Source organism: Sebastes umbrosus, chromosome 15 (genome assembly GCF_015220745.1).
Source record: "Sebastes umbrosus isolate fSebUmb1 chromosome 15, fSebUmb1.pri, whole genome shotgun sequence".
NCBI classification, from domain to species: domain Eukaryota; kingdom Metazoa; phylum Chordata; class Actinopteri; order Perciformes; family Sebastidae; genus Sebastes; species Sebastes umbrosus.
Window position 1 is genome coordinate 17,768,437 of NC_051283.1, and position 17,864 is coordinate 17,786,300.

At 42.0% G+C, this 17,864-nt stretch overlaps 2 protein-coding genes and 1 long non-coding RNA gene across 5 annotated transcripts in view; 2 read left to right on the top strand and 1 right to left on the bottom strand.

The window, feature by feature from the left end:
- Nucleotides 1-7,298, top strand: part of LOC119503343 (ubiquilin-4-like) — a 7,339-nt gene extending 41 nt beyond the window's left edge. Inside the window, exons 1-11 of one of the 2 annotated variants that reach the window (XM_037795065.1) lie at nt 1-166; nt 2,272-2,423; nt 2,633-2,793; nt 2,891-3,153; nt 3,325-3,483; nt 3,665-3,887; nt 3,999-4,138; nt 4,699-4,782; nt 5,183-5,298; nt 5,382-5,682; nt 5,774-7,298. The exon at nt 1-166 is cut by the window's left edge and continues 41 nt beyond it. In XM_037795065.1, the coding sequence (XP_037650993.1) occupies nt 20-166; nt 2,272-2,423; nt 2,633-2,793; nt 2,891-3,153; nt 3,325-3,483; nt 3,665-3,887; nt 3,999-4,138; nt 4,699-4,782; nt 5,183-5,298; nt 5,382-5,682; nt 5,774-5,926 (1,899 nt within the window). In that variant the 5' untranslated portion in view covers nt 1-19 and the 3' untranslated portion in view covers nt 5,927-7,298. The remainder of the gene's footprint in view (nt 167-2,271; nt 2,424-2,632; nt 2,794-2,890; nt 3,154-3,324; nt 3,484-3,664; nt 3,888-3,998; nt 4,139-4,698; nt 4,783-5,182; nt 5,299-5,381; nt 5,683-5,773) is intronic. The other variant, XM_037795066.1, reaches the window with a different exon arrangement.
- Nucleotides 7,299-9,397: 2,099 nt separating this feature from the next.
- LOC119502723 (ras-related protein Rab-25-like) lies at nt 9,398-12,195 on the top strand. 2 transcript variants are annotated; one of them, XM_037793876.1, is made up of 6 exons: nt 9,398-9,420; nt 9,555-9,649; nt 10,225-10,420; nt 10,590-10,783; nt 11,550-11,630; nt 11,705-12,195. In XM_037793876.1, exons 2-6 carry the CDS (start codon nt 9,613-9,615, stop codon nt 11,830-11,832), a joined length of 636 nt encoding a protein of 211 aa, XP_037649804.1. In that variant the 5' UTR covers nt 9,398-9,420; nt 9,555-9,612; the 3' UTR covers nt 11,833-12,195. The 2 variants fall into 2 exon arrangements, with proteins under 2 accessions (XP_037649804.1, XP_037649803.1); XM_037793875.1 differs by lacking the exon at nt 9,398-9,420 and having other exon boundaries at nt 9,428-9,649.
- Nucleotides 12,196-15,008: 2,813 nt separating this feature from the next.
- On the bottom strand, nt 15,009-16,295 carry LOC119502772. The gene is made up of 2 exons (XR_005210165.1): nt 16,250-16,295; nt 15,009-15,192 (listed from the first exon to the last, which is right to left on the bottom strand). It is a non-coding gene; the product is annotated as an uncharacterized LOC119502772 (long non-coding RNA).
- Nucleotides 16,296-17,864: the final 1,569 nt, after the last annotated feature.

Consider the following 17,864-nt stretch of genomic DNA (forward strand, 5'->3'; position numbering starts at 1 on the left):
CATCGGCGGTGGAGTAAAGATGGCTGACCAAGGCGCCGCAGATCCTGCTAATAACAACAATAATAAACCCGAAGCAGCGTCGGAGGGAACTATTATCAAGGTCACAGTGAAAACCCCTAAAGACAAGGAAGAAATCGCCATCGCAGAAGATGCCTCTGTCACTCAGGTGAGCAGATCTGTGCAGGTGTAGAGGCTGAGCTGCTGTAACGTCATGCTGCTGCTCACAACTTCAGCTAGCAGGCTAGTTAGCATCGTTAGCATCCAGTCGTCACTCTCAGCCGGCTAACTGGGAGTGTGTGGAACCAAAGAGGTTGTGTTTAGTGAAAGTAGTGCAGTTTGGGGCAAAAACTGCTCAATATCAACCGTATTGACGTCAAACAGAGAGATATAACAATGTTAATGTGTAAAAAACGGCTAACCGGCTAGCCAGCTAGCTAGCTTAGTTAGCTTAACGAGCTAACTAAGCTAGCTAACTAACTGTAGTTAAACATGTGTCAGCTGACCGGCTGATCTGGAGCTATAATGGTGTGATAGAGATGTTTTTTGGGATGGAGGATGTGTTGAATGGCTTTAATTTCCCTTTACAGCTGTGTGAAATGCTAAAGCTTGCTATCTCTCTCTAGAACCTTCTCAGTGCTGCCACTGAGTCATTCAGCTTTCTAGGGAATATACAGGACTCCCACAGTCACTGTTGGCTTGGCGACAGTCAAATCATAATGCAATCCGTGTAGCTAGACTAGTTTCTTTAGCTTGATTTGGTTCTCTAGTCAAGCTATTATCATTACAGTGAAGTGTGGTAGCCATTTGTGTGTTTCATGGTTATATATTCACATGTGTTCAAACATTGGACTTAGATCCCTCACTTCCAAGTGTGTGTGTGTGTTGTCATTCTTATCTACATGTGACTTTTTTTTTATACACATGAGATTGTTTTGCATTATTTTAAGATGCACATTTTAAGATAAGATAAGATATTCTTTTATTAGTCCTGCAGTGGGGAAATTTGCAGTGTACAGCAGCAAAGGGGATAGTGCAAAAAAAAACAAGATGCATCATCTAACACAGTAAAAAAAAAAGAGCTAAACAAAATATGAACCATTTAAATAGAAGGAAGTATAAAAATAGGAGCAGTATATACAGTATTGACAATAAACAGACTATTAACAAAATTGCACAAGTGGAAAATGATATTGCACAGTGAGAATGAAATGAATGAATGAATGAAATTTCACTTGAAAATATCAGGGTATTGTTAGTTTTTGGTGTATAAGTGATATACACAGTGCTGTGAAATTGTTAAAGCTGAGAACTAATGTGGATATAACACAGCATTAATTGTTTTTTTATTTGGATCCTCATCAGCTACCACAAAGTGGTTGCGAGTCCTCCAGGGTTACACACAAAACATAACATTAAATCACATAATATCTAGGGATGCACAGATCCCACTTTTTCAGTCCCGATACAGATAGTGACACCTGGGCTTTGGGTATCTGCCGATACCGAGTACCGATCCGGTACCAGTGTTGTATTAATTTAAAATTCCAGTATATAGTATATACGCATAGAATTGAATTTATTGTCAACCGATATCTAATCCAGCTAAATGAGTCAGTATCTGTCCGATATCCGGTCTGGTCCGGTCCGGTATCTGTATCAGTGTATCCCTAATAATATCAATAGAAAAGGAAAGACAAAAATCAAGAAAGTCCTAAATAGCATCAACTTAAACCCAAATAAGAACATCTATATGATATTCATTCGCTTTTGTTTGAAAGAAATTCTACTTTTGATCTTGTGTTGGTTGGTGGATCTGTCCCATCTGTTTTAGCTATCAAAATCCATATCCGATATAAATGTTACCTTTGACTGTGTGGTCATATCGAAACTACACGTTACTGGAGTGCAGTGTTAAGATAAGATACCGCTTATTTACACTGAAAATGAAAGACATAACAAGAGCACAGCTTCCTTCAGAATAAGACCATTTTCTGTGCAAATTATGCCTCACAATAGTCAAAGAGTAACTGTGATTTGGCAGAGTTGGAGTGTTTAGACCACTGCTAATAGGATAAGTATAGAGGACTTTCTTGGAAATTGGAATTTAAGGCCTGAATGTTGCAACAGAACAGAAACGGATTGGAGCAGCACTACTGAGGTGGAACCATCTTATTCTTGATATAATCATTTTAATTTCCTGTTTCTCTCTCACCCTCTTTCCCTCCTGTCCCATTTCGATCTAATCGCTCTTCATTTCTTTCTGTTTTTTAGTTTAAAGAAGAGATCTCGAGGCGGTTCAAAGCCAAACAGGACCAGTTGGTTCTGATTTTTGCAGGGAAGATCTTGAAGGACGGCGACAGCCTCAGCCAACACGGCATCAAGGATGGCCTGACAGTTCACCTGGTCATAAAGACAGCACACAAGTATGGTTACATTATCATACAAAGCATGTTTGTTTGACAGATTATTTTGTAGCAGGCCTGTAAGAAGGATTCATTCGCCTTGTAATACAATATTGGTGTGGAATTCAGTGAACTGCAATTGTTGCATTTATGTTTAACTATGTGTCCAGACACTCTGTCAGTTTACATAGGTACTGAATTTCTCATACACCTACAAATTATCTCTGTAGGTCAGGAGATGGCGGTAGCACCTCAGCGTCTAGCTCAACCTCCACTCAAGCAGGCAATACCTCCACCTCTAGTCCAGGTTCCAACCCCTCCTCTACAGCAGGCTCTACTGGCACTGCCGCACCATCCACACAGACGCCCAACATACTGAGTGAGTCCACCTGTATGTAATTATTTCCTTTCAAACCATTATCCATTATTAGTTCAGCTCCACAAAGATAATGTGTGTAACCATCACCCATCCGTCTGGCCTCCCTCAGCTGGCTTCGGTGACCTGGCCGGTCTGGCTGGACTGGGCATGGGCTCGGCTAACTTCATGGAGTTGCAGCAGCAGATGCAGCGGCAGCTCATGTCCAACCCAGAGATGCTTTCTCAGATCATGGAGAACCCGTTGGTGCAGAACATGATGTCCAACCCAGACCTGATGAGACAGATGATCATGGCCAACCCTCAGATGCAACAGCTAATGGAACGCAACCCGGAGATCTCCCACATGCTCAACAACCCTGAGCTCATGAGACAGGTAAAGGAACTGGAGAGGGGCTGGATGGCACTTAGATAGTTGGCATATGCATGACTACAGTAGATCCCTGCTGCATTTTGCTCTGTTTATTCAGGATTTGACTTCCTTTGTTTAGTTTGATGATGATATTTAACTGACTTGCCTCCTCTCTCCTTTTATCTCAACTCTCAGACCATGGAGCTAGCCAGGAACCCGGCCATGATGCAGGAAATGATGCGGAACCAGGACCGGGCTCTGAGCAACTTGGAGAGCATCCCAGGAGGTTACAATGCCTTGCGGAGGATGTACACAGACATCCAGGAACCCATGTTCAGCGCTGCTAGGGAACAGGTATCTGAAGGGATGTTTTCCTGATCAAATCCTTGTTTGTTTGCGCTGTGTTAATCCTTCTTGGCATTTGTTTTCACACATTCTATAACCTTTGTCTGGTTTTTATTTGCCAGTGTTATGTGGCTAACTGTATTTCGACCGTTTTTGTGTTTTCAAATGTGTCCAATCTCTTTCCCTGTAGTTTGGTAGCAACCCATTCTCAGCTCTAGGTGGGAACTCTGAGTCTGGTGTCCAGCCATCACGGACAGAGAACCGGGAGCCCCTGCCCAATCCATGGGGGCCACCAAATTCTTCTAACCCCTCTGAGGGTGGAGGGGCCCCTACAGGAAGCACTAGCACCACTGGGGGCACCAACCCCAGTGTGTCCAACCCTCTGGGCATCAATCCTGGCAGTCTGGGGAATGGTAAGACGGAGCAGGCTATGGTTCTCAATACGACTGCTTGCTAAGTCATTTATTTACTTAGCTATATACACACATACATATATACATTTCTTTCTTTTCTGTGCGTTGCAGGGATGTTCAACAGCCCGGGCATGCAGAGTTTACTGCAGCAGATCTCGGAAAACCCTCAGCTGATGCAGAACATGCTGTCTGCTCCCTACATGCGCAGTATGATGCAGTCACTGTCTCAAAACCCAGAGTTGGCCTCCCAGGTATGAAACGGAAGGATGCGTGCACACAAACGCATGTACTGTACATACACACCCACAGATGTAGTCATATTACAGTACAAATCCTGGTTATTTAGATTCAAAGCTTGCCTTAGAACTCTTTGTTATTCAGATTGTGTACCACATAAAGAATCGATTGATGATGTTGAACTCTGCAGTTTGTAATGAATTGTAAACAATAGGACCTATCTAGGCCTTGTTGTGCATTAGGCAAATAAGCCCAGCTATTTAGTGCACACTCAACAGAGGGGATTGTCTGTTAAGCTCATTTGCTGCAAATTGTAAGAAAGAATAAACAGCACAGCTCTGACTTATTTTGTTCTAACAAGCAATGCTGAGAAAATCCTTACACAGTGGAGTTCTGCACAAACAGTGACGCGAAAGACAGGGAGACTCCAGAGCTTTTATTTGTTATTCAATCGTTTGCCAGCTAAGGTGCTGAACCATATATAATTTAAACATCAACTCTAGTGAGTAAGAAGAATAGCCAGATGTGGAACGACACATTACATTGACTGTCTGTCTTTCTCTCTCTGTACCAGGTTTTGATGAATAACCCCTTATTTGCTGGGAACCCACAGCTGCAGGACCAGTTCAGATCTCAGTTGCCCATCTTTCTTCAGCAGGTACCACAGACATTTCAGTCTGATAACTCCTGTATTGTTATGTTTTTCCCCAGTAAGTCACAAAGACCGTCTTAGTGACATAACAATAAAATGGTACTGATTGGCCCACTGGGGGAAATATACTGGAATAATAAGCTTATAGTCAGGTGATGTGAATCTTAGCACAGATATGTATCTGCACAGGCTGAATAATTTTGTCTCTAGGGTTTTAAGCATCTGCTATACTTTTTTGGCTACCAGTCACTTTTTTTTTTTTTTTTTTCGATAAGCCACTAGTCATTTTCTCAAACTCAAGGTCAAATTTCCATCCAGATATTTGGGAAGTATGTGGCTCAGGTGTGCCTTTTTTTCTTTTCACAAAGTAAGTAAATTCATTGCTACACTCTCTGTTCGGTTGCAGATGCAGAACCCAGAAGCCCTGTCAGTGATGACCAATCCCCGGGCCATGCAGGCTCTAATGCAGATCCAACAGGGTCTACAGACACTGCAGACAGAAGCACCAGGCCTCATGCCCAGGTATACTCTCACAGACAGATATGCACGTATTGATTTTTGTAGATTTTTTTCCCCCAACTCTTATGTTTTGTCTTTTGGCCTAGTTTGATGACCGGTGGAGTTCCTGGTGGAGTTCCTGGTGTTCCCGGTGGAGTTCCTGGTGGAATGCCTGGTGGAATTCCTGGTATACCAACAGGTGGGATTCCTGGTATACCCACAGGTGGGATTCCTGGTATACCCACAGGTGGGATTCCTGGTATACCCACAGGTGGGGGCATGCCCACAGAGAACCCGGCCTCCTCACCCAGCAGTGCAGGAACAAACGCCGCCCAGCAGCAGCTGATGCAACAGATGCTCCAGATGTTTGCCGGAGGAGGAGGAGGAGGTGGAGGAGGAAGTGCAATGGTACATTCATACATGCACGTACTGAAATTACATCATTCATGCCTGTATGATTTTTTGTTTTTTAATTTGCATGTATTTACCCCCCTCGTAGACTCAGACCCCAGAGGTGCGGTTCCAGTCCCAGCTGGATCAGCTGAGCGCCATGGGCTTCATCAACCGCGAGGCCAACCTTCAGGCCCTCATCGCTACTGGAGGAGACATCAACGCCGCTATCGAGAGACTGCTGGGCTCACAGCCCTCGTAAAGACATACAGTACATACTGACACACAGACACGTGCATACGTACATACATACATACCTAACTCATAAACACACCCAGCATCTACAGAGAACCAAGAGAAATTAAAGTGTATTGTCCCAAACTTTACAGAAGACACTTGGGCAGGATCTGTAAGACCCTCATTCTACATCTGTTCTCAGATCATTCCCTAGTCCCCATACTTTTTGGCGTCATCCAACCAGATCTCTGTCCCAGAGTGCTGCTGTAGAGCCGGACTGAACCACTCTCACCTTGAGGGGTGTTCTGGTGCAGAGAAAAAGGAGCGAAAAACCTCTCCTGAAAAGGGACTCCCAACCATTTCTTCATTCATTGTTTTTCTTCACATAAAACTGGAGTCGAGTGTTGCAGACATTTACATAATACAGATTAAACCCATGTGATGTGATTGGCTGTTGGCTCTGTTTCACACATGGCCATTGTTAGGCAGTTTGTTAGCGTTCAACTAGCAAATCAATACATGAGCATTTTCTGGTATACAGACAGTAATGCTGAACAAGAACAGGAAGACATCTTGTCCATACAGACGTTCAACCCCATTCCTCCCTCCTTCCCCGTTCTCATACGTTCTACATAAATAGCAGTTTTTGCCCAACGACTTTCACTATTTATTGCAAGCGCTTAATAAAATGACGCCCTCCACACTTCCCTAAACTTGTAATTTGTCATTCCAGATAAAAGTGCCCACTCACGGGTGCACAGTGTCTTTTCCTTCTGAGGCACCACTGCTGTGCCTTCTGTCCTTCCCTGCCCTATAAGAGCATTGTCGGCAAATGACATCCCCTCCCCTCCACCCCCATTCAGTGGGTTAATTAGAAACCCCCCAATAAATTTCACACAGCTTCATCCAGGACTGTAACCATCATCAAATATCACATTGTAGCAGCTCCAAAGCAGAGGATGCTGTTAGAATGAATATGAATGAAACAAACAAGCTTTCCTTTCATTTTAATCTGATTCTTATTGTTTATTATATTTTTCTTTTTTTTTTTTGAGGTGCAGTTAGTACCTAGAGATAATTATGATTTGTCTCGCATAAAGTAAACGTGGAAATCAAGTGAGTAAAAAAAATAAATGAATAAATAATGGAAAGGCTTTACATACAATTATAGTATGGTGGCACCATACATTTCTAAAATCAAGTTCTAGGTTATGTTTTTTTTTTTCTTTTTTGAAAATCTCAGCATTGTAGTTGTGGTAACCTTGGCAACTGCTTCTATAGCTTTGCTTTGTCTGTTGACCTCAGCTGAAAAAAAAAATCCATCTCACAATTGAACATGTTGAAACTAACTTTTAACAGTACTGTACTAAAAAAAGAATAAAACATGGTCAAAAACAGTTTACGCCCCGTGTCAGGTGATTATAGCCTTGTGATGGTGCAACATGGCGTCTGTAGCTTCATTAAAACTTTCTGGTCTTCATATAAAGTAATTAAATTTATGATTGGCTTCTGTTTGTTGTTTAATATGAAAATGTTGCATATTGAAATGTAAGATAAATATTCTGTTTTTGGGGAACAAATGCTCATTTTGTGAGGTACATTAGGCACTGTTTGTTTGGTACGAGTATGGTCAACAATTAATTTATATTTCCCAATAATTTCATATAAAATTAACCCTTCATAGGCAGGTTTCTAGAGAGGATGTCAATTTTATTTACATAGCCCAATATCACAAGTTTGCGTCAAGGGGTTTTACAATTATTACAGCTGACAACAACCTCTATCCTTGGATCTGTAGACAATAAAAACTAATATTGATTATAGTGTAATTTTGTAGAACATGCAAAAATGTCAAATTTATCTACAGGGAAGTATAAAATTAAATTAACTTGGCAGTATAACGTTTCGAATAATAAATGACAAATTAATATTTAAATTAGGGCTGGGCGATATATCAACATTATATTGATATCATGATATGAGACTAGATATCGTCTTATATTTTATATTATATATAATATGGCATAAGTCTTTTCCTGGTTTTAAAGGCTGCATTACAGTAATGTGATGTAATTCTCTGAACCCACCAGACTGCTACTTATTTTTCTATTATTTATTATTTACCCACTTAGTCATTATATCCATATCCATTAATGATTATTTATCAAAAATGTGTAAATATTTTGTGAAAGCACCAATAGTCAACCCGACAATATCGTCGCAATGTCGATATCAAGATATTTGGTCAAAAATATGATATTTGATTTTTTTCCATATCGCCAAATTCTTATCGCCCTAGTTTAAATTGAATAGTTCAAAACAACTGCCTATGCATAAGGAGAGACTTCAGTGATCTGGTCCAAAGCACACTGGAGCACACAGATTTAAGGCAATCCACTTTATTAGAAGACTAACGTTTCGAAGACGCAGTTGTCGTCGAAAAGGTAGTGTTCTAATAAAGTTGATTGCCTTAAATCCGTGTGCTCCAGTGTGCTTTGGACCTGATCTCTGAAGTCTCTCCTGTTATAAGATTGTCCTATTCTGTGAGCACCGGACAGGCTTACTATTTTTTTGTGAAACGTTTGAAGTGCGTCTAACCTCCTTTCTTAACTGCTTTATTTCTCTCTTCACTGTAGTTGGCACCAAATTGCACACTTATTTCCAGAAAACTTTCTAGAAAATTATTAGGTAATTATGTATGGACCTGTAAAAACAGCATTATCCAATTTTATATTAAACAATATTGTCATAGGATGAATGAGTTACTATAACCGGTTAGCACTGCCACCTCACAGCAAGACTTGGCGACGGCTTGGGGCCGTTCTGTGTGGAGTTTGCACATTCTCCCCGTGTTAGCGTGGGTTTTCTCCGGGTACTCAGGTTTCCTCCCACAGTCCAAAGACATGCAGGTTAATTGTTGACTCTAAATTGCCCGTAGGTGTGATTGTGAGCGTGAATGGTTGTCTGTCTCTGTGTCAGCCCTGTGATAGTCTGGCGACCTGTCCAGGGTGTACACCCTCCAGCCCTCCCGCGACCCTGAATAGGATAAGCGGTTACAGATGATGGATGGATGGTATCTTAATCTGGAAAAAAAACTTTAATATTACCATGTGAGCCTAAATTCTAAATTTGCTGGTTGCCACTGTATTATATTCATATTAATGTTTTTAGGCTAAATTATTACATGTACAATCAAAATCAAAAATGAAAATTAGTACCACAGGCCAAATCAAATCTCTACTCACATCCCCGTAGGCATCACACAAGTGGCTAATCGGCATTGTGTTCTGGTACACAGATCCACCTGTTGGGCAAGCTTTATTGTCATACAAATGTAAGTATGGGTGGAGTCTGTTCCTGATTACTACCTGCCAGTGGTTCTACCTGTTCCACCTGCTCTCCTCCACCCCCAGCCCTCCCTCGGGTGTCAGCTGATGAGGGATCGGCAGGCCACACGACTGCCTGTCCGTCCGACCTCAATCAGGAGCTGCCCCTATCCACAGATAAAGAAGGAAGCGGGTGGGAGAACCTGTTTATCCTCCGTTCAACTTTTGCTCTCTCTCTCCACTCGGAGAGGGAGAAACAGGAGTGAGGTTGTACTTGATTTTCTTTGTCTGTTTTTTTTTTTTAACTCTTCTCCACTTTGGTAACAGATATTGAAAGTGGCTTCAGGATATTTACTACAGGAAAGCCTTCCCCACTAAATGCACCATGGGGTCTGATGACTCGTACAATTTTGTCTTCAAAGGTGAGTCTTGTTTGTTTAAGCTGTGATTGTGTGAGAAGAGATCTATTTCTTTAGACGTTAGGGCTGTCAGGTGCAACTGTGGTTGTAAAAACCTGCTCCACTTTCCGGGGAAGAGAGGGGAGGAAGTAAAGGAGACATGATGGCTTTCTGTCCATTTGGCTGTAAACTATTTGACCTTTGACCTATTAAAGAAACATCTTACTTAAAAACTATCTTACTATTATTTTACATTTCCTGCTTCATTAAGAGACTGTTAAGTTCTTTGCATGTTATTTAAACCTCCTATGATTTTCAATTCCATTCATTCCAAAGTGAAGCCAGCCACAGAGTGCCACGTTGGTGTGATGTCACAGTGTCTCTGCTGTCTTGTGAGGGTGACAAACAGTCTACATGTGTTAGATGAGATAATTGGATATCGGATTTATCACATTGCAGAAAGTTACAGTTTTGACCAATTAACAGTTCTGTTTTTGAACTTCGTGTGTCATCAATCTAATTAGGAAAAACCTTAACGTGTTAATCAGATAGTGTTACTAATGAATGAATCTCTGCTTCTCCTGTCTGTGCTTGTTAAGTGGTTTTGATAGGGGAGTCTGGCGTAGGAAAGAGCAACCTTCTGTCTCGCTTCACTAAGAATGAGTTCAACCACGACAGTCGCACCACCATCGGTGTCGAGTTCAGCACGCGGACTGTTCAGCTGGACAACTACACCATCAAAGCCCAAATCTGGGACACAGCGGGACTGGAGCGCTACAGGGCTATCACCTCAGCGTGAGTTCACACACGCACACACACACACACACACGGTGTTGGCTCACACGAGTGCCAAAATAAGTAACATTCATTTCAGTGCCTGCAATTAACAGTCACACCCCCTTGTGGCAATAATCACACAGATTCCTGTTTGAATAATGACATCTAGCTCATTCATGTTTATCAGGTATTACAGGGGAGCAGTTGGAGCGCTGTTGGTCTACGACATTAGCAAGCACCTGACCTATGAAAGCGCCGATCGATGGTTGAAAGAGCTGTTCGACCATGCGGACCCTCACATCGTGGTCATGCTGGTGGGAAACAAGAGAGACCTGGAAAACCTCAGGACCGTGCCCTCTGAGGAGGGCAAGGACTTTGCAGGTCGGTTAGGAACCGGTTATATGACCGGGTTTTTAAAATCTTCAGGTTTCTTGTGACAATAAAAAGTGTATTTAAAGCTGAAGTAGGCGAGATTGGAGAAAATGTGATTAAAAAAAGTTATTTTTATAAAACGTGACAGTAGTACTTAAAACAGGTAACCTGAAAAAAATCTTGTGCCTCTGTGTCCTCCGGTGTCCTGCGATGCTCCTAACGGCATCTGCAAGATTTTACAGAGCGAAGGAAAACAGGCAGTCAGAGCTGATCTGATGTCCAGCTGTCGTCTATGAGAGCCGGCTGTCAACCACTTGTGAACTCTGACCAAACGGTCAAACTAGGCCGCACTGATCAAATATGAATCAATATTATGTTACGTTAATGCCTATTTCTCGCCTCAAATGTTTTCAGAATCATCTTGTAGTGCACGGTTTAACTTTAAAATGAGAAAGTTTGTGACGCCGCCATCATTGTGAAATCTGGTGAAAGAACGCCAAATTCCGGTCACATGACCGGGGCACAGCCAATAGGAACGCTCTCTCTGAAATGACCTGTGATTGGTCAAAGTCTCCCGATTTTTTTAAAGCCTGAAAACAGAGCCATGAAGAGGTGCAGAAGTCTAGTTTTCTCTCAGAACACTTGAATTACAATATGCTGAAAGGTTATGATGGAATTGTTGCCCAATGATGCCAAAAATATTCTGCCTACTGCCACTTTAATGCTCACTATTGTAAATATTGCTCCTTGCTCTCACTCCCTCGGACCAACCCAGAGAAGAGAGGTATCCTGTTCAAGGAGACATCAGCGTTGGACTCCACCAATGTCGAAGATGCTTTCAATGAAGTCCTCATAGGTACGTTCACTCAGCGTGTCGTCAGTACGTCCTCTTTGAACGACTTACTGATCTCTCTGTTTCATTATTTTTAGCGATCCATAAGAAGGTGGCCAGCAGGGAGGTGACCCGTGGCTCCATCTCGGCTGTAACCCTGTCCAACCCCATCGGACCCTACAGCGAGGCACAGGAGGAGCGCAAGAGCTGCTGCAAGAACTCCTAACAGACTTCTGCCCCCCAAAGATCTGCTCCGCCCATCGTTGAATCACGCTTGGCTGTCGTTGAAGCTTAAGCATGACATCATTCACACCCAATTTGAAGAATGAGGTATCTCCTTGACACTTGACACAGTCAGTGTACACACCTCTTTAAATATAAAAGCTCAAAAACAATTGATTAAGATATGCAAAATGAAAAAAAAAAAAAATGTTATACAGTAAATGTCTTGTGGTGGCTAATGGGAGCGTTTTTACTACGGATAGATGTGCAATTTATTCTTATCGTGTTTTTAAAGAGAGGTTGTAAAGTTCTATTGCTTTAATGAAGGAATGCACTGGGATTCACTTGGAATAAATTATTTATGTTATTCTGTCTGCATGTAATTACCACACAAAGACATGAATTTATTATCTGCATTAGACACATTATCTAAACTAGATGAGGGAATAGGAGAGAGGGCTGATGTGAGATAAAGACAGCGGTGGGAGAAGAACTCAAAACCTTTACTTAAAAGGTACAGTGCGTAACATTTCAGGGGATCTATTGGCATAAATGGAATATAATATTCATAACTATGTTTTCATTGGTGTATAATCACCTGAAACTAAGAATCGTTGTGTTTTCATTAGCTTAGAATGAGCCCTTCATGTCTACATAGGGAGCGACCTCTTCACGGAGTCCGCCGTGTTGCTCCACCATGTTTCTACAGTAGCCCAGAATGGACAAACCAAACTCTGGCTCCAGAGAGAACCTTTCACATTTTTACGTTACCTGAAGGCCACCGTAGTTCTCTGACATGCTTGTGAAACTGCAGTAATGTGAGCCACAGAGTGCAAAACCGTGGTACCGCCAGCCGCCGTCTGACCTCCGTTGCTCCTAAAGTAGTGTCATTATTGTAAGGATGACCTCTGAGCGAGGCGAACGGCGGAGGGGTACTCAGTTGGTTGCACCTGCAACCACACCACTAGATGTCGCCAGACCCTACACACTGTACCTTTAAGTAAAAGTAGTGATATTCCAATGTAAAACTACAATGTTACTAAAGTAAAAGTGCAGACGTTTTATCAACAAAATCTAGTCTAGATATAGTCAAAGTGTCAGTACTATTTATGTAGACCGTCCCTATTACGCTATTGTATATATTACAGTATATTGTATGTTGTTGCATTAACGTGTAAGCAGTGTTTTAATGTTGGAGTTGGTTGACTTTAGGCAAACTAGGGTAGTTAAATCTATAAAAATGCATTTGTTTATCATATGTTTTGTATTTAAAATCTGGACCAGTGACTAGAGATGTCAAATAAATGTTGTGGAGTAAAAGCTAAATTATTTTCCTCTGAATTTTACTGGAGTAAAAGTATAACGTAGTGTACAAGTACCTCAAAACTGTACTTTAGCACAGTACTGGAGTAAATTTACATAGTTGCTTTTCACCACTGAATGTGTCAGACGGTATACAGCAGTGGTTCTCAACCTGGCGATTGGGATCCCCACAAGGGGTGCAAGAGATGATTACTGATGTATAAAATAATCTGCTACACAATATTATGTACAATTTTGTTTGTTCTTGTGAAATGCAGTATAGTTTTACCTCTTTAGACCTTCAAAAAATATTCAGATGAAACAGTCTAAGGAGAGGAGGAGGTAGATATTGCTTCATATGAAGAGGTCACACTCAAAAAACCAATGGGAACACTGCTAATCTAATAAAAGTAGAAGGTGTTGTGTCTCTCCTCAGCCTGTAGATGGCAATGTGGCTGTTGCGTGTTACCATCAGTACTTTGTTGTGCAGTGTATTTGTTCGCCCTCTCCTTTCCTTATTAACTCGAGTACGACTCGTACCACCATTTAATCCCACTGTTCATTCCATTAATGATCATGATATTAAGCTCATGGGGCGCTGCAGTGTTGTCGCCATGGCAGCAACCTCTGATGCCCTCTTGACAAGCTAATCAGTGTGCCCATGAAGTGGAGAATTAATTTACATCTTCCCCACAAATAATAAATCCATCCACAGATCTTATGGTTTTATATCAGTGTATGTGTGTGTGTATGTGGATGTAGATGATGTCCGGACTGTGGATGTAATTGGACGGGCTCATATGACATGACTAAGAGAATATAAATCTACAGCGGTGGTAGTTAATGACATTCTGCACAGATAGTGCTCTATCTTTGGCTCACAGATGTGCATGAGCAGCCTTTACTGTGGTGTGAGTGTGTGTGCATGTGTGTGTGTGTGGTGTTCCCAAGCAAGACGGAGATCATTTTGCTAAAATGAAATGACCACAAATGCTTTTATTAAGTTTCTCTTCTGAAGCTGCAATAGGGAAGGCTCTGCACCGGGCAGTAAATGTTTAATTATTTCCTGTGAATGAGGGTGTTTTTATGGGCTGAGTAAAAGCATCTGGTGTAATAATCCACGCAGGCTGAGCAGGCTGCACAGGTTGAAAGCCTGGTCATGATATCTGTAAATCTCTCTCCGTCCTGAGCCTACAGGTAAAGGTTATGTTTGCAAAAATCGTGAAATTAAAAAAGTTTTGTTCTTTTGTGAAGATGAGGATAGTTAGATTTTCTCCTACTACTTTACAGATTCTCGCAAATTCCTCCTGGATCTGTGCGTGGACCACTTCGTGACCTCGTCTTAAAGCTCTTTCAGTGGTCGGAAAGACTTGGGTTTAGCACTTCCATGTGGTGGCTATTACCCACATGCTACTTGACATGTGTAGCCTGTAAAAAAAGTGTGTCTGAAACCAGGACTCATATATGGTAAAGTGATGAGTGGTATGGCACCTCTGACCCCAACATGGAGCTGTTCATCTCCCATTTATGAGACCTCTTCCTCCGGCGCGTGTGGGGAATCTTGTCCTCCTAGAGTTTACAGTTGCAGCATCACATCTGTATGGGTATTATTATGACCTTTATGTTCTTATGACCTTTGACCCCATGGAACATGGATCTCTTCTGAAACTCCATTCTTTCCATCCATCGTTTCCGTTGCCATGCTGTTTCTCTTCCCTTGGATTCCCGATTTCACAGACTTTTTCCAACTTGGTGTCGGGCTTTACAGAGCTGTTTTCCTGCTGTTTCTTTATGAGTCTGTTTGTTTGTTTACATGTGTGATTACCGGAGACTGACAAAAGACCCCACAAACTTCCATTCACATACACACACAAGCTCAAGCTCTCTTGTCTTTTATTTATCTGTTTCTCTCTTTCCATCTCTAGATTTGTGGTGTTTCCATCTTTAGTCCCGACTTGTTTATCGCAGTTTACAAATCATTATATCCTGACAGCAGTGCGTCAGACAGGTAATCTGAAAAAGATCATGTGCCTCCGGTGTCCTCTGGTGCTCCTAATGGTATCTGCAAGATTTCACAGAGCTGAGGATCGATATTGTGTTACTGTAATGCTTATTTCTCGCCTCAAATGTTTTCAAAAACATCTTATAGTGTACTGTTTAGCTGTAAAATGAGAAAGTTTGTGACCCAGCAGCCATGTTGTGATCTGTTGAGGAAATACCAAGCACCGCCCATCAGCCGGAGCACAGCCATTAGGAACGCTCTATCTCTCTGAAATGACTTGTGATTGGCCAATTTTTTCAAAGCGTGAAAACAGAGCCATGAGGAGGTGCAGAAGTCTAGTTCTCTCTCAAAACACTTGAATTACAATATGCTGAAAGGTTATTATGGAATCTTTGCCCAATGATGACTAAAAATGTCCGCCTACTGAAATTAATTAATTCATGTTCCCTGGTTCTCCTTTTACATTTGGTTTAAAACCAAAAAAATTCCAAATAGGAGCATTTGCAGTCTTTCTGCTAACGAAAGCAGACATCTTTCCTGCTGGAGTTACAGTAGGGCTACCTAGGGTTGTACTGAATAGTCCCAAGCTTCGAAGCTTCATTCGTAACGTTGACATTCAAATAATTATTATTATTAACTTACAGAAACACTGCATGCAGTAGTCCACCGGTTTCCACGCAGGGCTGGACTGGGAAAAAAATCGCCCAGCCACAAGCCACCAATCACCACAATCAATCACCACCCATCTCCGCACTCTCCTATGTATACAAACCGTGTTTGTTTGTTTGTTTACATGTGTGATTACCAGACTGATAAGAACTCCCATTCACATCCACACAAGATCTCAAAAAACATCTGTACTTTCTTGTCTTCTATTTATCTGTTTCTCTCTTTGTGAATTTAACTCTCAGCTGCAGAATATCCCTGACACACAGGCTATTATACAGGCTATTCAATGGACAGCAATTATATATTATATAATTAAGATTATGTCAGGTCTTGAGCATACCCCTGTCACTGACAGCCAGATTTATTATTTGTTACCATTGTGTCACATTGGGTGGTGTGTGTGTGTGGGTGTGCGTACATAATTGTGTCTGAATGTGTGTGTGCATACCTGCATAATTATGCGCACGCAAACACAACAACAAAACCAAAGTCCAACCACAAGAGTGTGTGTGACGGCCTACATTCCTCCATCGTCCTGCATCTGTCAGTGCACGTCAGCAGAGGACACAAATTTTAAGATTTCCCAGTCAGCTGACATCATCACATAAATAGAATCAAAGTCAATGCACGTTGATTACCATGGTGATGTTGTTATGGCGACCAATCAAAGGGAGAGGTGAGCTGATGGGTGGCTGTGTATTCAGACTCCCCGAAATGCGCAGTAGAGAGAGAGAGAGAGAGAGAGAGAGCTGAGAGGTGGATTGTTGCCTGGAGGTGATTGCAGAGAAAATGTTAAGAGTGTGTTTTATCACTCCTGCTTGAAGCTTGTTACGAGATTAAAAACAGTTTCCGTACCAGTGTGTGTGTACATTTGTGTGCCCTCGTGTGTTGTAGCTGTATCACCTCCTCATATACAATTGACTTCTTTAAAAGCCTCTATTTCTGTCATGCTTGGCCGTCCGTACTCAAGGCCCACCTGGGGTCACAGGTTTCCTTTTCCGGCGTACAATTAAACAGTTTGCCAGCGACAAACAGAGCCGAGAGCCCTCCGCATCGGTTCACTTAACATAATATTACATACCTCTGTTGCCATGACAGCCTCAGTGTTTGGTGATGCTAAACGGCTGCAGGTGTAAAGCGATGCAGTGAACTATTATTTGAGTGCTGCTTTCAGCTGAAACCTGAGACCGTAAACGGTGTAGAATAGGATTGTCATTAACATATTATCCCCGGTGAGACAGGTGAGCTCTCCGCTGAGCGTACTAGATATCTGGAGAGTAGGAGGCAGGTCATGTTTTAGTGAGTGAATGGCAACTTTTTCAGTCACATTAGCGTATATTATAGTGTTTTATCCACAGTAATAGCGCTTGCTTGGTTTCGTGAAGCTGCATTGACCACAAATCTGCCTACCCAGAAATGTCTGACAGCCAGGCCAACGTTTGCACCCACAAGACACCTGGCCTAAACGTAGAATATGAAACCCCGAGCTTCCAAATGTGGGACTGTGAGAGAAACTTTTCAGCTGCTCCTTCCAAGGGAGGGAGGGAAAAAAAGGCAATAATACCACCCAGCCCCTAAAATGTGCTCTGCTCTTTGTCAGAGGAACACAAAGCGTCTGGCAATACAGTAAGTGACAAAAGGGGCGTTAAATTGAGTAGATATTTCCATGTGTGCATTTTTCTCCTCCTCAGCTTTTGTTCCATGTGGCTCGTGGATGGAGGTGCAGTCCAGATGACACCACTCAGAAGCATGAAGCCACCATGGTTATGCTTATACAGATTCACTTCACACATTATCTGTTCCACTGAATCATTTCACTGAGTGGGGGCCTTTGTGTATACCAGGCTTTTCATTTCACTTCATGGTTTTGCTGTGTACGTCCTTGTACTGTACTCGTACTGCACTTTCTAATCAGAAATATATTCCCATTTTATGTGCATCGCTAATTCAAATGCTTCCTGGTTCAGAGAGTGTGTGTGTGCATTTTCAGGACAGCAGTTGTTGAATTGACAGCCTTCCAGGACTAAATCTCCCTGGAGTTGTCGATTGTGGGAAAACACATG

Excerpts from the sequence above, each read along its gene's own strand:
- LOC119502723 (XM_037793876.1), top strand. The coding sequence starts at position 9,613 with ATGGGGTCTGATGACTCGTACAATTTTGTCTTCAAAG. Across the intron at positions 9,650-10,224 it reads GTACAATTTTGTCTTCAAAG|TGGTTTTGATAGGGGAGTCT; the intron begins GTGAGTCTTGTT and ends GTGCTTGTTAAG. Across the intron at positions 10,784-11,549 it reads GGAGGGCAAGGACTTTGCAG|AGAAGAGAGGTATCCTGTTC; the intron begins GTCGGTTAGGAA and ends GGACCAACCCAG.